The sequence below is a fragment of the Zingiber officinale genome, chromosome 8B, assembly GCF_018446385.1.
Source record: "Zingiber officinale cultivar Zhangliang chromosome 8B, Zo_v1.1, whole genome shotgun sequence".
Taxonomy (NCBI): Eukaryota; Viridiplantae; Streptophyta; class Magnoliopsida; order Zingiberales; family Zingiberaceae; genus Zingiber; species Zingiber officinale.
Window position 1 is genome coordinate 4,500,284 of NC_056001.1, and position 25,049 is coordinate 4,525,332.

At 36.4% G+C, this 25,049-nt stretch overlaps 1 protein-coding gene across 2 annotated transcripts; it reads right to left on the reverse strand.

Moving 5' to 3' along the window:
- Positions 1 to 309: 309 nt before the first annotated feature.
- On the reverse strand, positions 310 to 23,813 carry LOC122015109 (probable CoA ligase CCL8). Of its 2 annotated transcripts, XM_042571798.1 has the most exons (17): positions 23,590 to 23,808; positions 22,204 to 22,382; positions 21,829 to 22,026; positions 20,967 to 21,168; positions 20,639 to 20,727; positions 19,721 to 19,790; positions 19,457 to 19,509; positions 19,091 to 19,198; positions 18,383 to 18,481; positions 16,732 to 16,824; positions 16,504 to 16,581; positions 15,876 to 15,980; positions 15,081 to 15,171; positions 14,099 to 14,172; positions 1,214 to 1,393; positions 786 to 839; positions 310 to 677 (listed from the first exon to the last, which is right to left on the reverse strand). In XM_042571798.1, exons 1-17 carry the CDS (start codon positions 23,756 to 23,758, stop codon positions 633 to 635), a joined length of 1,887 nt encoding a protein of 628 aa, XP_042427732.1. In that variant the 5' UTR covers positions 23,759 to 23,808; the 3' UTR covers positions 310 to 632. The 2 variants fall into 2 exon arrangements, 1 of the variants encoding a protein (XP_042427732.1); XR_006120835.1 differs by lacking the exons at positions 310 to 677; positions 786 to 839 and adding an exon at positions 14,460 to 14,572 and having other exon boundaries at positions 1,326 to 1,393; positions 23,590 to 23,813.
- Between the last annotated feature and the right edge of the window lie 1,236 nt (positions 23,814 to 25,049).

Here is a 25,049-nt window from a genome sequence, read left to right on the forward strand (position 1 = left end):
TATACATCCTTACTTGACCTGTTTTGTTGTAGTCAACTCATCGATGAGGTTTGTCCTGGTTCCAGGCAGCAGAGCATGGTCCGGTGACGCCCTTCAGGCTTCAGCTACAGTTCTATTGGGTCTCTTATTGTTTTTGCCTACTCTGCAACACTCACGCTGAATAAAGCCACCAAAGATTCTATGTATATCAAAAATCAAACAAAAACACACACAAAAAGAGGCAATCAGTATGTCACGGACAAATGTGAGAGTGATGGGACGACATATCCACCATTATGTCCCTTCAATTCCAAGGTCTTTTATGTCCAGTTGCCCAGAAAAAAGTTCCAATTCCAATTGTTGATGCAGATTACATGGAAATTAAGCAATCTTTTGGAGAACACAAATACACAAATATGATATGTTTTTTATTTTTTTTTAATATTCCTGGTGGCATAAAGAAACTTGGAGGATACAGATGCTTTCCTGGATGCCAACCATAAATATACAAGAATAGATGGTTCACTCTTAACGAGATTTATTTAAGAAAAGGACTCCCTGGGTAGCTAGATAATTTGATGGAGCAAGCGAGAATCTTCTTGATTATACTTGTGTATACTCCAGCATCAACAGCCCTAAATTAGTCAGTCTGATCATGGTTCTTGTTCTAGTAATTTCCTTATCTCTTTCTTGTTTACCTGGAGAATTTTGGAGGGGCCAAAAAGCAAAAGAAGACAAAGTACAGCTTATTTTGGATATTCACACAAAAATAAAACCGCAAGGAACTCAATAGAGAGAATGCTAACCTTTCCCATGGCATTTCGAGGAAGAGAATCCCATAAGAACAGCTTTGTTGGTAGCTGAATGAATGCAAAGAATATAAATCAATAAGAAATAGGCTGCATCTATTTAAAATCATAAGCTATAACACTAATCCTACTGCTGTCTCATGGATCTATTCTAATTGGCAGATTTGATCAAGTATAATCAACCAAGACTAAAAATTAATCTTTATCGAAAATAAAACTGAAGACTTGCCATGTTTGGTACTACCTAAACCCACCAAAGAAAGCTTTTGAACTATTATTTGGAAAAAGAACAAACAAATTGTGAAGAAGAGGATTTTTACAATATAAATGTACTCAAAATGTCTTTTAGCTGTAAGCAACCTGTTCAATGCTTATGGCAGAGTAGACAGAAAATGCTAAGCACTGCATTACTCAAGGACAAGTACCTTATATGGAGCTAGTTTCTCCTTGGCCCAATTACGTAGATCTTCTAGTGTAATAATTGGCTCTAGTTCTTGCTCTGTGCTTCTCTTTGCATCTGTGTGCGGCACAATTACTGCACTCACAACTTCCCCGTAATCCTCATCAGGTAAGCCCAAAACACAACATTCTAACACAGCCCCATGCTGGAGAACAAAGCAGAAAACTAATGTTAGTGCAAAGATACCAAGTTAAGAAAAGCATCCATCCAATAAACACATCTTTGAATGAACAAGTTGTGTTACCTAAACAAGGAAAAGGCACAATTGTTTTTAAAGAAAGTACAAAATAGGAAGGTGAATCAGATTTTAAAAAGTAAACTCCCTTAAAAAGAGAGGCATCTTGAGTGACTAGAAATTTCCTAATTTTGGAAGCCAAAGTTCTAAAATTAAATAGCATTATAAATATAAATCTTTGTTCAACATTCAAGTTGATGTGTTGCTAGATTCTTTATTGGGAGGAGGGGATATCCACACCCCAATGTTCACTAAATAAACCCCAATTTTTTTCTCTGGAAAATACCCTTATGTGAAAAGTCTAAAATGCCCTTTTTATAAAATTTATAAAATATCTTCCTCCCCTCTTTCTCCTTCCTCCATCCTTCTCTTTTCTCTCACTTTTTCTCTCTATCTATTTTGTCACTACAACCTAATATCTCCCAAAATATAAAGATTGTAGTAACAAATCAATAATGGACCATGAAGATTCAATTCCCACGAACAATATAAGCTTCTTTTCCATTTTTTATGCGCAGTATAATTGTATATTTGTATTCTCGTGATTTGAACGGTAGCAATCTGAAAGTGATTCAAACGAGCAGTGTTCGGCCATACTAAGCCAAACACTTTGAGCAGCGTTAGGTCATACTAAGCCAAACACTTTGAGCAGCGTTCGGCTATTAGAAACCGAACATAACAAAATATGTTCGAGGTGTAAATGTTGAATGCTTGCCCTAATGTTCGGTTGATTGTTGTCGAACATAGCTAAATATGTTCGGCATCTTAGTACCTAACGTGTGCAGTCATGTTCGTCCACTTGTAGCCGAACTACTAAGGCAACATTTAGCTATGTCTGGCCGAACACGGGGTAAACAATACAATTTAATGCGTATTTTTACATATCTATATTTGTAATATTATGATATCTTCTGATTTTTATTAGGAATCAAATACACGCTCTACGGAGGGTAGTGTCATTGGTCCTATGAATAATGAGATAATGATGGATTATATAATGGTGTTCACTACGAATGAATGTTTTAAATCTCATGATGCACTAGTTGCTTGGGCACATAAAGTGGCAAAGGCGAATAGGATGGTTGTAGTAGTGAAAAGATCAGACAGCAAAGATAGTGGGAGACGGGTTCGGTTGTTTTTGGCATGTGAACGAAGTGACCAATATCGTTAGCATAAAGAGAAGTTGTTCGAAGAAAGATGTGAGAATGTGATCCGAAAAGCGAGCAAGGAGAGATTTACGGGAACAAAGAAATGTGGTTATCCGTTTTTAATTAAAGGTATGCAAATATCCATTGACGGACCATGGGTTTTAAATGTTGTTTGTAGTGTGCATAATCATCCTAACGCGCTGTATTTGGAAGGTCACTCGCTAGACGCTTGTCACGTGTTGAGGAGTTGGTGATTGAAGAGCCACAGTCGACCGAAAGACATATTAAGCGTGTTAAAGTTGAGATTTTTTAAAAATAAGTCGATAATGAAGACTATTTGCAATGCACGACAAAAGCATAAAACAATCGAGCATATAGTGTTGGTGCAGCGGGACCGGCAAGAGGGGGGTGAATTGCCTACAAAACAAAAGTATACCCTCCTCGATTCTTTCAACTCAAACAGTGCAATAGTAATAAAGTAAATTAATAGAAATAAAGAAAAAGAACTCAGCAATTTACTTGGTTACAACCAAGAAGGTTGTTAATCCAAGGCAGTAGGAAAAACTCTGAAAGATCTCCTTCTCTGAAGGCGGAGAAGCCTTTTACAGTTTGGAAACTTAGAACTATTGCTAGGAATGACTACAGAGTTGATTGCTTGAATGAATGAATATTTCCTAGCTCCAGGGGCCTTTAAATAGCTCCTGGAAATCCTATCTCGAAGGTCCAAGGCGCCTCCAACCAAGTCAAACGGATAAAGTTCTATCCGCGCACAAACGGTCGAATTGACCTGGGCTGAGGCGCCTCAAACAAGCTTGAAGGCGCCTCCAATGCCTGATTGAGGTGCCTCAAAGGTGGAGGCGCCTCCAATCTTGATGAAGACGCCTTGAGCTGTATTTCCAACTCGCTTTCTCCTTTGCTTTGACTTCCGAAGCTCCGTTTGTTTGGGTGATTTCGGCCAACCGAATTAGGGCTTACCCGAACTCAATTTCCGACCTTCTCCTCGATCAGGCTTCCGTCCCGACTTTACGTCCCTCGAACGTAGCGCACGTTTTTCTCGCCCACCGGTGTACTCTTTCGTAGCTCTCTCGTCCTTCAGACGCACTGAGCCCGTCGACTCCCTTCCCGTGCCATCCTTCTCGCTAGCTGCGTCTTCCGCTCGACTTCATGTGCTCCTAAGTTCCTACACACTTTAGACACAGGGATCAGAAAACAAACAAGACCTAACCTAAACTTGGTTGATCACATCAAAACAACCACGGGGTCCAACATATAGGTCGATCACGAATGCAATACCTTATGGCAAAGATGGAGTATAACTATTTCTACCATCACAGACGGTGCGAGAAAACTGACCTAGTGAACGATATTTTCTTTGCTCACCCGACGAGTATTGACCTGTTGCGTGTTTTTCCATGTGTATTGTTGATGAATTATACGTACAAGACAAATCGATATAGGTTACCGCTATTTGAAATAGTTGGTGTGACGTCGATGGACTTGACATTTTCCGTTGCTTGCATGTATTTGGTGTATGAGCGTGAAGATAACTACTTATCGTCATTGCATATCTTAAGGTCGTTGATGGACGACTCATCTTTACCCAATGTAATTATAACTGATCGAGAGATTGCATTGACGAATGCGATCAAAAGTATTTTTCCCACTTCAAAGCATTTATTGTGTCGCTGGCATATTAATAGGAATATATTGGCAAATTGCAAAAAGGGATTTCGCACCAAGGAGAAGTGGGATTCTTTTATATCTTCGTGAAATGTGTTGGTGTTAGCTAAAAATGAAGCTATATTTTATGAGTTGCCTAGGAGATTCCAACAAGATTATTTAGACCATTCAGATGTTGTTCAATATAGAACAAATTAGTGGATTCATCCTTTCAAAGAAAGATTTGTGTCTTGTTGGACAAATAATGCCATGCATTTTGTCAACACAACTGTAAAATACCGAAAATAGGTGAATATGAATAAGGGAATTTTCCGGAATTTTTGGACATTTTTCGGAAATTTTTCGGAGCTCGTATGGAAGAGTTGACGGGGATAAAAACGGGGTCCGGAAAAGCCTGTTTAGGCTACCCCATTTAAGTGAGGAAAAGTTGAATTTCTTAATTTCTTTTCTTTATTTATTTTGCCTTTTCTTTATTTTTCTTTTCGCCGTTTCCTCTATTTCTTCTTCCCGAATCTGTTTCTTCTCCCCGAAACCGTTCGCGCGCCCCTTCTTCCCTGTAGTCGACTCCTTGCCCTAATCGCCGACGCCCCTCCTCACTGCCGCCGTGACGCCAAGCGCTACTGCACAGAGCCGGCGCCACCGCCGGCCACCACGTGCCCTAGCCGAGCTTCCTCCTGCCGAGGCTGCGCCCTAGCATCCTCTCCCGCCACCACAGCGACGCCGCCGAGGACTCGGCTCAAGTCTCTGCCCCGATCTCCAGCAACGCCGTCCCTCTGCCCTACTGTTGGCTGCCAATTTTTTTCTCTTGTGCCGATCATCACCGTGCCCTTGCTAGTAGCCGGCGTCGCCCGGAGCAGTGCCGCTCCTCACTGTGCTGCCTCTCCTCTGTTCTTGAGCAATCCTTCGTTGTGGTGGAATTAGGTCACGGTTAAGGTAAGGCAGTGATGAGAAGGTTAGGGATTTGAGGATCTTGATTGATCTCGGATCAGTTTCCTGTTCTGTTGGTTTGATTTGTAGGTTGTTTTAGTAGTAGGATGTTAACAAATTATGTTTGATCTGTGATCTTCTTACCGGCAACACTCAAACCAGCATCACCAGTGGGTTGGATCAAGAGCAGAGGTTTGAATCAAGGTAAGAGGTAGAGTAATTGTTACATGTTGATGAGTTAGATTCATGTATTGGATTAGGAATATATTGGATTAATCCATGTTTAGGTATGATCTTGATACCTATTGATAATTTATTCATTATTAGGTTGTGTAGAATAATTAGGTTATATGGATTAGGTTTGGAATTAAATTAATGGTATGATTAGGGTTAAAGCAATTAACCCTAAATAATCGTTGGATTTAATTTTGGTAGGATTAATGCTATATGATTAGGGTTTTGCCCTAATTTAGTGTTAGAGATTTTTATTTGGCTATTTATATGAGTTGTAGCTAAATAAAAATGTATATATATTGGTGACACAGGACTTTGACGCGAGACGGGTATCTCGGAGTCAGATTTGGACTTTTCTTATCGGAGGCGGGTACTTTTGACTTATGTCATTTGATATACATAGTAGTGAATTTAACAAGTTGCATTAATTATGTCCTTTATTTGTTTCGGTTAGTCACTACCCAATATCTGATACATGATTGATTGATTGCTTGATTTGCATCCCATGTATACTTTATTTGTTTATACATGCTTATAGGGGGTAGTGATATACCATGCTTCACCATGTTCAGGACCTAGGTTTTTTTTTATACCTTCTGTGTACCTTTGATTCGATATGATTCGTTGACTTAGGGTGTACTTTTCTATATATATGGATTAGGTCAGGATGTTTTTATGGTTATTGCACCATTTGCGTGATTGCATGTCTGTTCGATAGTCCACTCCATTATTGTTGAGCACATCGCCATTTATGGATCTGCACACACCACTACTCATGGGTTAGTGGTCGATTCGAGCAGAGTGTGTCTCTGTTAGGCACCGTTGGTCCGCTCGTGGGTAGTGTGATCTGACGTGTTATCCGACAGGATTCCTCCCGTCATTGTGTCTGGGAGTTGAGGCATTCGCTCCCCATTTATGATTTGGGGTAGGAGGATAGGTGTACTCGATCCCGTCCACTCGGTCACTCATCGGAGTAGTGACGACAGTGCATTATCACCCTACCCACTCGGCCTCACTATTGTGTGAGATGATCGACTGGCGTCGGGGGTGACCGGGCGTCATTGGCATCATACGCATGATGCATTTATTGCTGTGTTTGCTGCTTTATATGCTGCATATTGTTTGGATACTATGTTTGACATCAGGATTTCCATATCTCTCGGTCTTGTCTTTATACCAGTCTGGTTAGTCAGATACTCCTGTTATTTCAACAGATTTACCTTTATTACATCGAGATCGCGTGATTAGTGCTAGGTGTTATTTCCTACTTTGTATATCAATTGTACTGCCGAGTGTTGGACTCACCCCGTCTCCATTGTTGATATTTTCATGTTGTAGAGAGAGTTCCAGTTGCTGGTCCCTGCAGACCTCGAGGATATGATTGGTTTTCTTTGGTTTCTTTTCTGTTCTAGACTGTTTTGAACTTGTTATGTTTGGATTATTCTACTTATGAATATTGTATGGATTTTATTATTGCGATGGATTTGGATTTGGATTTTATTCTACTACATACCTGCCTGGACGGCAGAAGAGGTGAGTTCGTCGGATTTGAGCTTTACGAGTGTAGTTGAGTAGGGTGGATTTCGAGTCAGAGTACTATTGTTTGTGATTACTATTATTAACTGCGTGGTTGTGACAGCCAGACGCTGAATATCTATAAAAACTGCGTGGTGATTGTTTTTATTTATTGTTATTATTCCAGCCATCTGTGGCTGAGGTATATGTGTTATGTAGAAATTTCAGATTGTCCGCCGTACAGGAGAGATGCTGCCAAAATTTCTTCGGACAGGAACTCCTCTGGGGCGTGACAACAACAACAAATAGGGTCGAGAGTGCACATGCAAAATTGAAGAGGCAACTTGGTTGAGCCAGGGTAATTTTGAGACATGTTGGACTAAAATTTACTCTTTACTTGAATTATCTCACACTGCAGTCAAAGATTCATTTAAAAAGAGTATTAATGTAATCCAACATCGATACAAACCATCCATATTCAAGTTTCTGTGAGGTGTAGTTTTAATTACAGCTTTGGAAAAGATTTTTGATGAAATGAAGAGTATAAATGCGACTGGCGTAGATCCTTTGTTGTGTGGTTGTGTATTGCGGAAGACATGTGGTTTACCTTGTGCACATGAGCTTGCCGATTATGCTCGGGTGGACATGTCAATCCTATTAGATAGCGTTAATAAGTTTTGGAGAAAGTTAAATATGAAGCCGAGTAAGGGGATTGATGTTAGGGATGACATTAGTAGTCGATGGTCTGAGGCGGTTGGTGATGTTAACATGATTTTTACAATAGTGAACGATTGACAGAGATTGTTAATGTTGAGGAGATTGTCAATCCAACAACAACCTCAATGCAAGTCCCAGAGGTAAATACTCGCACTCGTGGTTGACCAAAAACTTTGAAAGCTAAACGAATAAAATCAACCGAGCGTGACCTGAGTGCTTTTGATTATGTCGAGTCTATCAAAGATAGTTGTTCACCGGTTGAAAATCTTTTAATTGTTAGTGGACCGACATTTGCACAACTTATAGGATTGTCTACAACAAGGAGGCAGAAGCAAAAGGTAACGACATTTATTTTTTCAACACATTTAAATAACCATTATTTTTTTAGATGTGATTGACTTTCTTATATCACTTTTGAATAGATTGTTCGTCATCGTACACATTTAACTTCCACTGTTCGCTATATTGATCAACTGCCATCTCATCTCCATGAGTATATTGTTGGCACTAAAGATGTGACGGCAGATGGTAACTACGGTTTTCATTCCATTGCTGGCCTACTTGGTTTTGGTGACGATGCATGGTCGAGGATGCGACGGGACTTGCTTGAGGAGATTACACATTTCGAAATATTATATGAAGGTATATTCAATGAAGATGGTCATTTGTAGTAAAGCACAAGTTGAATTGCTTTGATGAAGCAACGTCCCTCTCACATTGGATGACTTTACCGGAAATGGATTACCTTGTTGCATCAAGATATAATATTGCCCTTGTTAATTTGTCTGCTCAATTATGTTATATATTTCTGCCTCTGAGAATTCCTATAGTTGAGCCTCCAAAGTGTATTTGTATTGCACATGTAAATGGAAATCATTTTATTCAGGTATGTGTAATTTCAGTTCAACAATATACATTTCTTAATTTATAATTTGTTGCATTACTAATTATTCATTTTTCGTGTATAGGTTTTTTTTCATCCATTACCTCCCATTGTTCACAAGTGGTATGGATGTCATTTTCCATGCGTAGAAATGGGATTTTGTGTATACTCATCAACTTGCACTGTATAATCATATATTATTAATCATAGCATAGATATTGTTCATTTGGATGTTCATTTCGATGTTCATTGAGATTGTTAACATACTCATATTTACAAAATCTCATCCGACAATTTAGGATTGCACGGTCTGAGATTACTGAATACTTGAACCTTATTCCACTCATAACTCTTGGGGATATCCAGAGAAGCCGAGTATGGATTTTTTGCTTTAGTTACTTTCTAAAATTTTCTAAATTTTACTCACTTAAGGTATGGTAACTCTTTAATGGCTTAACTAGTGTGCATGCTATAGTGAGAGCAATAGGTTCCTTTAAGTTAAATGAAAAGAATGATTAAATTAATGTAGTAGCTACAATTATAATTATTTTTCATGTTGTAGCAGCTACAGTTTTGTAACTACTATACAGTTGTAGCAGCTGCAAAACCATAGCTGCTACAACTATGTAGCAGCTACATATGCTGCTACAACATGTGTAGCTGCTATAATTATGTATCAAACTTCCGGCCATCATAACTTTTGATTCGGATATCAGAATTAGACGATCTTTTTTTTTTTAATCGTAGCTCATTCAGAAATTTATAATTAAAAACAAAAGATCGTCTAATTCTGATATCCGAATCAAAAGTTCCGGTTTTCAGAAGTTTGCTACACAGTTGTAGCAGCGACGGTTTCGTAGCTGCTACAACTCCAATTGTTTTTTATGTTGTAGCTGCTACAACATGTGTAGCATCTACAATTGTGTATCAAACTTCCGAACACCATAACTTTTGACTCGGATATCAGAATTAGATGATCTTTTTTTTTAATCGAAGCTTGTTCAAAGATCTATGATTAAAAAAAAGATCATCTCATTTTGATATCCGAATAAAAAGTTATGATTTTCAAAACTTTGCTACATAGTTGTAGCAACTACAGTTTTATAGTTACTATAACTACAATTATTTTTCATGTTGTAGTAGTTACGGTTTCGTAGCTGCTGCAACTACAATTATTTTTCATGTTGTAGCAGCTACGGTTTCATAGCTGCTACACAGTTGTAGCAACTATGAAACCGTAGCTGCTACAACATGTGTAGTTGTTACAATTATGTAACAAACTTTCAAACACCATAACTTTTGACTCGGATATCAGAATTAGACGATATTTTTTTGAATCGAAGCTCGTTTAGAGATCAATAATGTAAAAAAAAGATCATATATCCAAGTCAAAAGTTAAGGTTTTCAGAAGGTTGCTACATAATTGTAGTAGCTGCGGTTTCGTAACTGCTACAACTATAATTGTTTTTCATGTTATAGCAACTACGATTTCGTAGCTACTACAATTACAATTAATTTTAATGTTGTAGTAGCTACGGTCGCCTAGTTGCTACACAGTTGTAGCAACTACGAAGTCATAGCTGCTACAATTGTGTAGCTGCTATAACATGTATAGCAAACTTTCAAACACTATAACTTTTGACTCGGATATCAAAATTAGACGATATTTTTTTTAATTGAAGTTTGTTCAGAGATCTATAATTAAAAAAAATATTATCTTATTCTGATATCCGAGTCAAAAATTATGATTTTTGAAAGTTTGCTACACAATTATAGCAACTACACAATTGTAGCAGCTACGAACTCGAAAGTTTGCTACACAATTATAGCAGCTACGAATCCGTAACTGCTACAACTGTGTAGCAGTTATGGGTTCATAGCTATTACAACTATGTAGCAAACTTTCGAAGGTCGTAGTTGTAGCAGTTACGCAACCGAAGCTGCTACAACATGAAAAATAATTATAGGCGGTAGATTAAGCATTTAAAGGAGTACACATTATGACTTTGTGGTAGATTAAGTATTTAGGCACTCCTTTGTCATCCACTGATTGGAAGCTTCATATGTCATTGAAACACTGAAGATCTGAAAACACATACACTTTGACAAAGCATGAGTGTTCTTTCCCATCAAAGACAACAAAAAAAATAGCAACTATGGCTCCAAAAAAATGAACTCAACATCATGGTGAAGAAACAATTTTAAAATCCAAAATAACAAACTCTAAATAATAATTTTTTGCAACAAACGTTGTTAAAATAACATTAAAAGTACAAAAATTATATTAATAATCCAAAAAACTACATAAAGTTCAAAATGTATACATATAACATTAAATAATATCAAAATGTATCCAAGAGACTCCTCCACGTTGAGACTACTCCTGTATCGAAGTCTCATTGCAGTAATTTGGTTTGTGATATAGACATTTGAGCACGTCTCGCTCTTCACCAAACCAAATTTTTAACGTTAAGTGCATTTTAAAACCCCACAACAATGATGGATTATATGGACCATCTGGAAATGGTTCGTGCAATATTTCATCATCTTCATTGTTCCCTCCAACGGGAGTTTGCTCTCCTTCACTCTCATTCATTCCTTAAGGTAAATTTTCTTATGGAGGTAGCTCTTCATGCACATCTTCTTATTGTGGTACTTGTGGTGGTAGCTCTTCTTGGGGTACTTGTGATGATTGTATCTCTTCTTGTGATGATTGTACCTCTCGTGCAAGTCTCTTTTCTCAGCATTTTCTTTCAGAAGTTGTTGGTCTATTCCTCCTTGAAAATGTCTTAAGCATTTTTACTGCAAGACACAAGTGAATTAGATATACAACCAACATGTGTTGTTGAAAGGAAATGGAGTTGTTAGGCCACTCAAAACCAAACAAAACACAATGTGTTTAGAAAAACACAACCGAACAAATCCATCGATGTTCAGCTTCTAGAGGCTGAACGTTTTGTGTTTCGTTTTATAGACAAAAACTGAACACATTCGGTTATGTACGCTGGTCATTGATCGACCTTGTGTTGCGTTCGGTGGACCATGGCTAGGGGTGTCAAAAATGAACCCGACCCAACGACCCAACCCGAGTCGACCCGAAAAAAATCAGGTTCGGGTTGGGCATTTTCGGGTTCGAGTCGGGTTCGGGTTGGAGGGTTGGAGAGCAAAAAAATTTCGGGTTGGGTCGGGTTGGGTTCGGGTTGACCCGGGTTGGCTTAAATATAAGGTTTTGTGGGTTTTTTGGGGGTTAAATCAAATTTTATTTTAAAAATTTAGATGTTTTAATGTATATTAATATCATGTTTGTATGATAATGATGGAGTATTGAGATAAAAGTGAAGAATTATAGGGAAAATAGCCCAAAAAAGTCGTTTTGAATCGGATTTTCGGGTTATATGGGTCGGGTTCGGGTTGATCGGGTTCGGGTTCGGGTTGAGGTGTTTTGGGTTGAACTCGGGTTCGGGTCGGGTTCGGGTCGGGTAAAAAAATAAAAAAATAAAACTCAACCCAACCCAACCCGACCCGACCCACCCGAATTGACACCCCTAACCATGGCCGAATATATCCTAGTGCATTCAGCTGATCAGGCAACAATGTGTTCAGCAGACCAGGGCCAAACGACACGTGACTAAAATTTGAGATTTTCCAAATGACACATGACTAAAATTTGAGATTTTCATCATATCTTTGCCATACATTTTGCAATTTCAACAACCCAACACCCTAAAGTCTTTTCATGTAAAAAATATCATATTCAAGTAAGTTTCTACACTTTTAAATGAAAACTAAACACAAATCTAACAAAAACAAAAATTTACTATGTAATGATAATGTAGAACACAATGAAAGGCCGAACGAGCTAGTACCTGTAAAATTCGAGTACTGTTGTTTGATGGCGTTTCTAAAAATCGAGTTGCCCAGTTTGTGCGCTGAAGGGACAAGAGAGAGACGAAGAGGAGAAAAGTTGGAGATGTAGATTTTTGACACTATGCTTCTTTAGGGTTTTTAGAAAGGGTAAAATAAGAATATTATGGGGTGTATTTAGCAAATTGTGATAAAAAAAATTATTGATGGGTGTATTTAGAAAATGGGGTGTGTTTAGTTAACGTGGAGGTGTGGATAGCCCCTCCCTTCTTCATTTTGCCATCAGTTTTTGGTCTTCTAGGCATCTTTTGGTAAATTATCTACATGATCTAAAATGTAGTTAGTTAATGTTTGTAATTCAATATCTCTCGCAGAGTGGATGTCAAGCTTTTACTGTATCCTAATATCTTCACCACTCGTAGAGTAAAATATCAATAATTCAGTTTTCTCACCTATTTCTCTGCTCTTAAGAGTAAATGTTGAATGTTATTATACACTTTGTTTGTGATACTTTTATCTCTGTTCTTTGAATGAAATTTTAGAAGATAGGTTTTTCATATTCTTTTATCCTCATTCTACTCTCTAGAGAACATTTCTCACTCTCCTCTTTGATATCTCATCTCTTGGAATAATATTGGAATTAGTCTCTCAATATAAACTCCTTGTCACAAGGAAAAGAAAATAGAACTATTTAACTAATTTCTAAGCAACCCTTCACAGTTTGAAACTTCTTCATAAATGACAATATCTTGCAGCATCTTTAGTTTGAGGTTGTTAAAAAGAAGATTTTGTCAACTCTTTCAAGATATATCAATTCAGTTAAGGTCTCTTTCAAAGATCATCACCAACCTCAGTCCAGACCATTGCATTGTTAAAGTTTCTCAACTATGGCACCAGTGTTGCGTCTTTGTTATCTCCATCAAGTATTTTAGTCAGTCTTATTTTACTATATTGAGATTTTTGTCAGTGTTGATCCATGTTGCATCTTAATGGGAGTGTCAAACTAATAGCAATATGTGGTTTTTTGAGTTATTGTAACACCCAAGTTTATAATCTCAACATCAGAACAATTTTGGTCTGGCCAAGAATGATTTTGTGTTTGTGCTGACACATGTGGCACTTACCAAATGTGTAATTTGGGAAAAAAAGGCGGGACTCACATGGAAACATAGCAGCAATGGCATCTATGGTAGAATAAGAACAAGGAGGATGAGGGACTAGGCTGGCAGCACAGCGGTGACCGTGACAAAAGAAGTGGAGGTAGGAGGGTACTAGGAAAGACATTGGAAAAAAACCAAAGAAAGAGTTGGAGATGCCAATGTTTAGTTCCGAGCACAACGATTCAACCACATATCAAGATTTTCAATACTGAGCCTCGTATAAATTATTATGTTATTTGGTGATATGTGAGAGCCAATATACATGAGTGCTATGTTCTTTTCTTATATTGCAATGATATAAGTTTATCCAACACTTCTGTAACATATCATATAAACACTATAGCAAGGTACCGCTTTGATGATTTGAACTTAGAAGTACAAAAACACAAGATGTAGGAGATGCATGATGCACTACAAAGGAAGATGGTTTATGTACATTTCAAATGAAGCAAAATATTGTTATTCAAGATATGTAAGATTTACTTGCCTCCAAGAGAACCGCTTCAATCTCTAGTGCTGATAACTTGTAACCACCAACTTTCATAATATCAGCATTAGTACCTGGAAAGTGTAAAAACAGATGCTGATCTTTACAGAAGGGTAGGCCTTCTCTTAGAAATATGCTATAACACTTTTCACTTCACTTGCATGTCGTTGTTATCAATATGAAGAAAAAACTAGTTTTTTCCTAAAACAACATTTTTTGTCAAGATTAACAAAAATTACCGGTTTACACTGCCCAAAGTGCTTCACAGGAAAATTTTCTTTAACGTGGCACAAATCTCAATGAGAATACAGTGTGGAAACAGGCTGAGAACATCAAGTTTATGCTTGAGACTGTCTATTACCATTCATGACGCGACATCCAAGGACTTTCTATGGTATATGTGTCAAGAATGAGACTGCATATTGATAAATGCAGCATTTAGACTGCAATCCAGAATTATTTGACTTACTTCAACTGCATATTGACAAATACAGCATTCAGAATGCAATTCAGAATTATTTTGACTCTCTTTTCAAGCAAATAGTGATTTTTGAAATGTGCAATTAAGATAGATAACTAGCAAAATAATTTTATATTTGGTATAAAATAGTGTTTCTTGATATTCATACCTAGTATTCTCAATTAAACTATGGTAAGACAAATTTCTGTTGTCATTTGATAAAGCATGGCATCATGATCCTCAGCTCCGAGAATATAGTGGATCAGAAGAAAAATCATAACTGAATTAAGTTGAACATGATGTGCAAAACAGTGCCACAGATAAATATTCATTGGGCTTTTCTCAACTTATGCTGCCAGTATAGCATGGCTACATAACAAAGAGACAAAAGGCCAAGAGAAAATCATTCATTTCATGGAATTTCTAGTGTATATGCCACTCCTTTCTTGTGATAAGAAATGATTACTCAAGAAGTAAGAAAGTGAGAAATAAAATTAAATGCATGAATCAATAACTTCTTACGTCCTAAAATTATGTAATATCCATCTTCATCCACTCTGACTGTATCTCCAGTTTTGAAGAATCCATCATCAATAAATGAATCCTTCGTTGCCTAAATCAAAAGATGAGAAAAACAAAGGGTAAAGTCAATTACAAGCAAAGTATCTAAAACTGTTAGTCAAGCTTGTTGTTTGCTTTATTCAAAACTTCTACAAGAAAACATGATTAGGCATTACATTTTTAAGTAAACTCAATCTACAAGTTCAAATCTCCTTGGCTTAACATGGTGATAATTTACATTCAGCAGGTGGCAACTTATAGCATAGCCATCAACAAAAGATAAACTTCGACGAGATGTCCCCATGGAAAGATAGTGGATAGAAAAAAAAGAATAGAGTGATTCTGAAGGCAAAAGAAAAGAACCACAGAAAGTTGTACTGAACATCCTCAAACTATGGTTTATTGAAGCAAACAGGTTTGTGGATACTACTTGACTATTCATTTTCAATAGAGAATATTATTCACAATGAAGACATAAAGTAGCTCATAATATTTTCTAGTAATGGATACAAAACCGAAATAAAAGAAAATAGCAAACTTCAGTGACTTAAAATATGGTATTCCTAATAATTTGAGTCGTACCAGCAGCTCATATGAGATTAGGCAATCATGGATAATCTATGATAACTATATTAATTATCAGAATATGCACAAGAGAAATAACTAGCAGATTGCTAATAGTGGAACTGCATCTTTATCAGCAGGCATGAAACACCGATATATTACTTTGATCCAAAGAACTAAAACTGATCACACCTCAGGTTTTTTCCAGTATTCCTTGAACATAGAGGGGCTTCTTACACAAAGCTCTCCCACTCCCTTTGCACCAACAGGACGACCATCTTCTGCAAGAATCTTGACCTAAACAGGAGCAACCAGAGTTATGTTCAAATGGTTTGGTATAAATTTTCTTAAAAATATTATAACACTAGCCATAATTAAGCAATATCTACTCAGCAGCTAGGCAAAAGCTAATTAAGCAAAGGAAGTATTGCATAAGTCAGGTTTTCATAACTAGGAGAGCACAACCAGGAACAAACTGAAAAAAGGTTAAGGAAAGCATAATCCGAATAATTGCCGAAAAGAGCTTGAATTGAAAGATAAACAGAATATATGTAAAGCAATATCTGCTAGAGGGCTATAACTTTGAGCAAATTTAAAATTAGGAACTCTGCTCAAACTTTGTCCTAAAGATACCATCGGTACAAGTTTACATCAAATTAAGTTAGATCATTTTTCCAATTGCACCAAGCGAAGAGTTCCAATTCTGGCTCAAAAGTTATAAACAATAAGCAACTCTATAACCTTAATAAAACATGCATGACATTCTTGTAATATAGTGAGGCATGAAGTACTTTAATGTCGGACCTAATATTTCACATACCTCAACTCGAGGAAGGGGTTTCCCAACAGTGCCTGCCTTTCGTGCACCATGCAAAGGATTGGATAGTGCCATAACAAACTATAAAGCACAACAATAATCAGTACAAACCATATTTTATATTTCTTGGCATTAATAAGCTTAGCGCAACTGACATAGACTAAATCATCTTTTAAGGAGTCCAATAGTAGGGTGGAAGATGCAAAGGTAGAATGGATATGAAGCAGAAACCTCAGTCATTCCGTAGCGTTCTAGTAGACGATGACCTGTAATATCTTCCCATTGTTTCATAACAGGATATGGAAGAGCCGAAGAACCGCACATCTAGATGAAAAGTTGTGTAAATTCCCAATTGATATCACTGTTTTTATTCCAATTTAAAATAAACATGCGAACACAGAAAAGAGAAAAACTTATAGAAAACTTGATCTTGGAGTGTTTGTGTCTTCAAAGAGCAAACCTATATGAAAAAAATCCAAATAAAAGGACCAAGGCAATCATACAATGTACTGCAAGCACAAAATGAACTAAGCTATTCTAACATTCACTGTCTATTCTTTCTTTTAGAATCCAATTGATAGTGCTAAAGTCTCAAAGCAAGAGATCTTATCTACATGCTTCTACTAAAAGGGAAGGTGAAAAAACAACAAGAATAACAAGCACGATCAGTGAGGACATGATTAACAAGCCATGCCGTGGGAACTAATTGGAACAGTACTAGAAACTATTAGTACCGAAGCATAAGAGTTGGGGGTTGTATGGAGAAGTCTTGTTCATTCAAGGAATGGAAACATAAATAGTTAAGTTAGGGTTTTATGTCAGAATTTTGAGTAATGCTAGTAATTAAAATAATTAATTTATTAATAATAAGATAATTTTTTGTTTTTGATAATCATATTGATTAAATTAAATCACACATTTTCCTTAATTAATTTAATTATAACTTAATATGTTTAAATAGAATTTTTAAATTAATTAACTAAAATTAATGAAATTAAATAAGATTGATTAAATCAGAATTAGATTAATTTAAATTGACTTTGATAAGATTTTTACATTTATTAATTAAACAAATTTTAATTCAAAATGATTAAATCATGGATTAAGCAATAACCTAAAGCAGAAATTACATTAAATCAGATTTAAATTTGATTTATTTAACTTAATCGATCAGATTTTAATCATAGATTGATTTGCTCAAATTAAATCAGATTCTTTTTAATTACTCTAACCACAGTTAGATTATTTTAAATAGACTTTTAAATCTGATGTTATTAACTAAAGTTAATTATATTAATTAAAGTTGAGTTAATAAAAATAAAAATTGATTAAAATTGCAATCTTGTAATTTTCACAATATTTATGATTTTAATTTTTTTCCTGATTCTTCCATAATGGCAAAACCTAAGTTTGTCAAGTTTCTGACTCTAATTCTGATGCCAATATTGATGCTGTCAATCAAAGAACTATCAAATATTGATTACCATACATATCTTATTATGCTTACCAGAGATGTCTAGTGTCATGACCAGGTTAGATTCACTACAACTATTCTACCTAATAGAATTTCAAGATTGGTACATGAAACATTGAATTTACTAAGATTTCAAGATTATCAAACACTGGACTATTTCATAAAATCACTTTGTCAAAAGGTACTTTCCTAAATGCAATTTTTGAATGCAAATGCAATAAACCCAACAGAATTGCATTAAAAAAAATTGTATGCATGAGTCACTTTAGGCAGATTCATAGCTTTTGCTTGCATTTGTAGTTGGCAAAAAATTATGCATTTTTCCATAATTATCAAGTTCAGTAATTACATTTAAAAATTTTATAAAAAAGAGAAGAAAAAATTGCATCCTAATAGTAATCACTTTACCATTAGACGCAGTTGTTTAGCCGCAGAAGCAACTGCCTCTTGTTGATTAGGATCCATAGTTTTATATCCTTGCAGTAGCCTGGTATACATAGTTGGAACCTGAAAATCCACAATGCACATGAAATAGATAAGCAAAAGACAGATTCTGAATCAGACCTACCACAAACACATTTTAATTCACATGAGTTCATTGATTTTTTTTTTTTTTAAGAAGAGATTAAAATAAAGTTAGACACTCTTACGTGAAGAAACTATACATTCTGTTGAAGGGAAATTTTTACCTCACATTTTGTTCACATACAGAATTTCACAAGTTTCCTTAGGCCCTTTTGGTTGCTAAAGATATAGTACTGAAGATGTTCGCACTGAAGATATGACCTCATAGTACAAATCGATTGTTTCGGGTTGCAGGCCAAAACATTACAATCAACAATATGATACTTAATTTCTGAAGTTCATCTACATGCCCTATCGTGTCATTAAGTCAAAATTACAACAGAATATAGGCCCAAGAACTTATTGCTCTTAAACAGCAGTAACTATTTCATCCTTAGCATTGTTTTACCTTAACTTCAATCAAATTTTGTTGTTCTCAGTAAAATTTGATCCATCTAGTATATTAATTCTGACAATTTTCCAAGAACTTGAGAAATGTAACATTTTTTTAATCATATTCTTCAAAATATATGATTAGTTATGTACCCTTACCCCTGTAAAGACAGTAATTGCATCTTCTGCTGTGTTTCCATCTTTAGGGTATGAATCACACCATCTTTGCCACACACCTCGGACACTAAATTTTGGCATGAACTCAACCTGTAAATAGGAAAATAATACAAAAAGCATTTTAACAAGATAAGATGATCAACACACATTTTTGAACCTAGATTTCCAAAGAAAGAAGCTAGCATCCATTACAAAGAGTTGTCACCAATCTTCATCATTACATCTAGTGTCTTGATTATATTGTGCTAGATAAGACTACAGTTGAGCTATAGAAATGCTGGAATTGAATGAAATGCAGAATATAGTGACCGTCGTAATGACAGAAAGGATTTTCAAGTTGACACCTACCACTGATCCTGCATAAAGAGGTGCAAATAAAGCATTGAAGAGACCGTGCACATGTAAACTAAAGGTTAAGGAAGAAACAGAACGGTGAGCATGAATGAACATGGTATACTCATCCAGTAATTTGATGCACTAGGGATATTAAGGAAATCATAAAGAAAACATGTGTTTGATGCTTCTGCGTACAAGACTAAACTGGAATTTGAAGAACAAAATTTTCAAACCAAGTTTCATATTATAACAGAAAGTAGACAAAAATTTGGATATGGTGTAATGGCAGACAATGCAGAAAGTGATCATGGCATGTATACTCCCAAGCTTCAGTCAGAATTTGGACCTGGCAAAAAATCCAAAAGGAAACAGTTAGTTTTGTCATGTCATAGAAATGGAAGGGTAGATCATAACTGCCCATACAACAGTCACTTCATTAAACTAGTTCAGTAAATCGTAAGAAAAAAAAATACTTCTAGAAAGAGCTGCTCACAACAGAAAGAAATAATAGCCACTAAAAGTATTGGTACTATGTTTGAAATAGAAAAATAATAATAGACAAGAGGTAAAGTTGTGAATGGTGAGCCAGTACCAATGCTATGGCGTGTAGTGTAAAACTTAGACTCTACAAGCAAATTTGTGAAGAAACTTCATTTAGTGAAGTTGATGTGAAAAAATGGATCTTTTTCTAATATTCCAGATAGGTCAATCACAAACATGTCCTGCTGCTTTTGTTGTGGTGAGGAGCCTAAAAAGTGTCCATGGAAATTATGAGTAAACCAAGAAAGGGGGGAAGAGACCAAAATAATCAAGGTAAAACATAAACATTATTTAGCCCATGAAGTAGAATTACTGAAGCCACAAAAATGAATTAAGATCACAAATAACACATCAACAGATAATATCAAAAGGCAATGGAACTATAGATGTTTACTACTAAAAAAAGAAACAATCAGTCGTTTAATATACAGGAGTGAAGTATTCATATATCATACTCAGAATTCAGAATTGTTGTACTTAACTAAACTCTGTAGTTAGTAAAAATGCACTCTCTATTACTTCCTCCTAACAAAATAAAACCAGCTATTCAGCTTCATGACTTGTATATGCCACATTTATATCTAACAATTGAATTCCTTAAAAATCAGAACTAAACTTTTCAGAAAGCAGTTATACAAAAAGCAATTTTCTTACTTGAGAAATTATGTTGTTGTGAGTGTGGGCAACACCTTTAGGTTTACCAGTTGTACCACTTGTATAAAGAATCAAAGCAGGATCATCTCCTGTGAAATAAGAGTCAAGTGAACATGGAGAATTAAGAGCAAGTCTCAGAAGCTATCTACAACAGATGTTTGATAACATCTATAGATGTGGGGTCCATAAGAAAATTATTAGTAAGCATATCAGGGATTATCTAAAAGAATATGAAAAAAGGCAACACAGACACACAAACACACAGATGACTACTTCATCATGATGAAGACAAATAAAAGAAAAGGACAGACAGCAAGAAATTGATTACCTTTCAGCAAGCTTGAATCCTCAATTTTCCTGATCAAGTCAGCAACCAAATTAGCAGCCGTTTCCCCTGAATATTTATTCAAAATATCTCTTGATGACATACTGGCAAGTGTTGGAAGTAGAGAAAGTTTAGCAGAGCATTTAGCAGCCACATTCTCCATGATTCCTTGATGGTCTTGAGTGCTCAATATCATTGATATGTCCTGAAAAAGAGAACAAATTAAAATTCTTATGGTAGCATCAATATGCAAAAAGGTATTCAAAGAAAAGGAGAGAAGTTGAGGGAGACAGAGAAGAGATTGTGAGATTAACATGTAGTTCACCTACATTAGAAGAAATTTGCACGAAGTCACTCAAGAAAAAGGAGTACTCTAAGATTTTAGGTCACTTGAGGTTTTGAGCATAATTAGGCCAAATTTTAGCAGACAATTCTTCTTCATTAATGTTACTAATATCAAACTATTGCACTACCATCACAGATTCACAGCCCTACAATTTGGAAGTCAGATGTCATGTAACCAAGATGTCCATCATAAAATACAAATTAAATATTATTTATTTATAGTGTAGAAGACGCTCACTAAATTATGTAAAAAAATTCTAGAATTTCCAGAAAAAGTGGTCGACATACAACAGAAAAAACAGACTCAAATACAGGTTAACAGGAGAAATAAAACAGATATGATGGCTTCTCTTCTAACATGAATATATGTACAATCTCAAATCATATTCAAATGAACAGATAAATGAACTTTCATTGAACTTATTGTTTCTTCCAACCTTTGGCAGATAGGAAATTTTCAAAAAAAAAAGTTAACCAGGTGATAATTCAAATGTACAAACAGAAGGGGTATGGTACATACTGAATCATTCATGACATGCAAAAGCTCTGATTCCGGATAGCTGAGTGCAAGAGGAACTGCCACTCCTCCACTAAGCCATGTACCAAAGATTGCTGCAACAAATTCAGCAGAAGGTTTAGCCACAATCCCCACCCGGCCACCATTAAGATCCCTTGGACCATTAACAAATCCAATTGATTTTGCGCACTCTTCTTTTGCCTAAATCAATCGTTAAACTTAAGCAAATATATTGTAGAACAAGAACCAGAAATTCAAATACATTTTATATCAATTAAAAGGACCCAGTACCCATTGGCTTTCATCTATGTCAGGAGACAAAATAGAAACCTTAATGATTTATACAAGCATAGGTGCAATCCATCACAAGACACTTACATTTATGGTGCCTGCGCCAAGCAATAAGTCTGAGATGTTTAAAGCAGAATCAATGAGTTGAACATGGGTATAGTTTTTCTGCTCAGCCCTTATAGCAACACGTTCTTCGGTTGTAGAGACATGAGCAAGAATTGCTTTAACAGCCTCCATCAACGTACTAGACGATCTAGTAGTTTGAACTACACATAAGACAACACAAATTTTAGAAGTTACAACATATAAGAAGACATGCATATTTCATCTGGTTAGTAAAGTTGATGATTAATTGACTCAAAGGTACCTTCACATATGATAAGAGTAATGAATAAGATACGGCAAATATTGTGTAAAGCACTCTGGTGTAGAAGAAAACTAAACTGAAACTGGACCAGTTGAGAATTTTTTTTAGATCAGTTTGATGATTTCACTCACTATTATTTTTTTTTAAAAAAAAAAGCGCTTCTTTTTACTGATTTACGACTTATAAATTATTCAATTGTTTACATATTTCTTTAGCAGCTCTAACTTTGTCTGATTAGATATAAAGATTCAATAACAATTGCAATGCATAAAAATTAAACCAAAAGCTCCATCTCCAACCAGATAGGATCATGCAAACTATGCAAAATGAAACATCAACCTAATCAAGACGAAAGAAGTTCAGTGAGTGCGTGAGAGAGAGATCACCAAAGAACAAGCAAGATTGGGAGTACAACGGCAAGAGGTTTCTAGATAGCAACGAAAGTGCGAATGGTGGAAGGAAGAAGAGAGACATGGTTGTGAGCTTTGAATGAGCTCGTGCAGCAACTACAAGTTTAGCACTTGCAGTGATCGTCCATCCAAAATTGTCTACTAACTAAATGGTGTAAACCTTCAACAACGAAGTTTTGGTAGCAACTAACACAAAAGCTGGCAGTAATCGTCCAACCACTTACTGAACGTATGCTGTAAGCTTATGACAAAGAAGTTTCTCTAGAGGACTAATATTTTCTTTTCTCCAACTTGCATAATCGAGAATCAGAATAATCAAATTGTATATCTCGGAATCTCAACCATTTAAGGATTTCGCTTTCTCTTTTTTTTTTTTTTTTTGTTAAAAAAAAAGTTCTTTTACTGGAGCGCGACATAAAGTCACAAAGTATCACGTAAAAAGGCAAATTGTAAAATGCCTCGTTGGCTGTTCCGACTGTGATTGAATATTTGATAAGGCACGTCAACAAAAATCCCAATTTCTAAAACACCAACAAATAAATCATTAACTCCATCCTCAAAAGGACAAAGATCGCCAACGGACGAGAGACGAAACATCCAACAGCGCCGACCCTAATCAGAATCGAGAAGCCCGCACAGCCCTTAAACGGTTCTTGAAAGGCAAAACCGCAAAACTGATCAAATGAGTGTGCGCACCGGAGAAGAGGCGAGACCGGGCGAGCCAAGGTGAAGCGATTCTAGGTCGCAAGGCGAGCGAGACGACGCGGCGAAAAGGGAGACGAGATACACGGTCAGAAGCCAAGGACAAAAGGCATCCCAGCGAAGCAGGAACAATAATCGTCCATCCACCTACTTCTCCACCCATTTATTCACCGAAAAAACCAGTCCCATCCGGTGAAGGTCGCACACCGCATTCAAAGTTAAAACCGCCGGAAATAAGAAAATGACAAAAGAAATCAATAAAAAAAGAACACGAAGGGCGGTCTTCATCTACTTGCCGCTTGTGTGACACGTCAGGCTCCATCTTGGCAAGGTTCTTAGGCCATCTGCAACGAGTCCAGATCCTCTGCGCCCGCCTCCCGTGCGCCCTCTGCGCCCGTCGCTACGCGACAAAAAATCCACGCACTAAGCACGTGCGTTTCTCCGCTCCAGTAATAAAACCCAGCTCCAACGCACACATATCGCTTCCTGCTGATCGATCTGTTGACCGATCAGCAAGAATGTTGATCGGTCAGCAGACCGATCGGCAGGAATGCCGATCGGTCTTGCTGACCGATCAGCATTCCAGCAGGAAGTTATTAACTTTTTTTAATTTTTTTTCTTTTTTTGTTTAAAAAAAATAAAATAATAAATAAAAATGTTTCTAATACATATAATAATTATACAAGTCCAATATACTTCGATCCATATTAATCCTAATAAAAAATAGTAAATACTAATGTTATATTTTTGTAATATTAGGATAATTAGTAGGCATTAACGATCAGTCGGCTGAAAAAGCCCGCTTCTCCTCTCTGCTTCTTCTCCAGCCGACGACGGAGCTCTCTTCGCTTCTCCAGCTGAAGACGGAGCTCCCTACGACCGCAGGACCTCGCGAACCCTAGCTCTCCGCCGATTCCCTCTACGCCCTCTGCGCCCGCTGCCCCGTGTGCCCTCTTCGCCCGGAGGTAACAAAGATTGCATCATAACGAATTATGAATTTTAGTTGGCCTTGATATTTGGGTGGCTACATTGATGTTTCAATAACTTCCTTATCATTTCTAATTTTGTAAATGTCACAGAAAAATCCTGTGCTCAACCATGTTACTAAAATCCTAGATATTGGTTTTGTATCTAAGGACATGCTTGATCCTTATGTTGGAGTAGGAAACCTCATTATTTCTCTGTTTATCTTACTTGCTCATGCAAACTGGAACCTAAAATTTTAAGTTGAACTAATGGTAAATTACTGCTTCAAATCTTGAATTTTTTTGCTAATTGGCCGCAGCCTCGCGCTCTGTGAATGAAACCTGTTGTGATTACTGAAAGCACAGCACTTTACAGTATATGGTCCATTGTTCTGGATCAGCTTGAAGTGCTTGCACATTTTCAGGATTTTCTGTGACATTTTTTCACATGTTAAGTTTCCTAGAAAGTTGTTCATTGCTATTTGTTAA

Excerpts from the sequence above, each read along its gene's own strand:
- LOC122015109 (XM_042571798.1), bottom strand. The coding sequence starts at position 23,758 with ATGGGTGGAGAAGTAGGTGGATGGACGATTATTGTTCCTGCTTCGCTG. Across the intron at positions 22,027-22,203 it reads TTGGCGCAGGCACCATAAAT|GCAAAAGAAGAGTGCGCAAA; the intron begins GTAAGTGTCTTG and ends CGATTGATTTAG. Across the intron at positions 1,394-14,098 it reads TTGAAGCGGTTCTCTTGGAG|CATGGGGCTGTGTTAGAATG; the intron begins GCAAGTAAATCT and ends TTTGTTCTCCAG.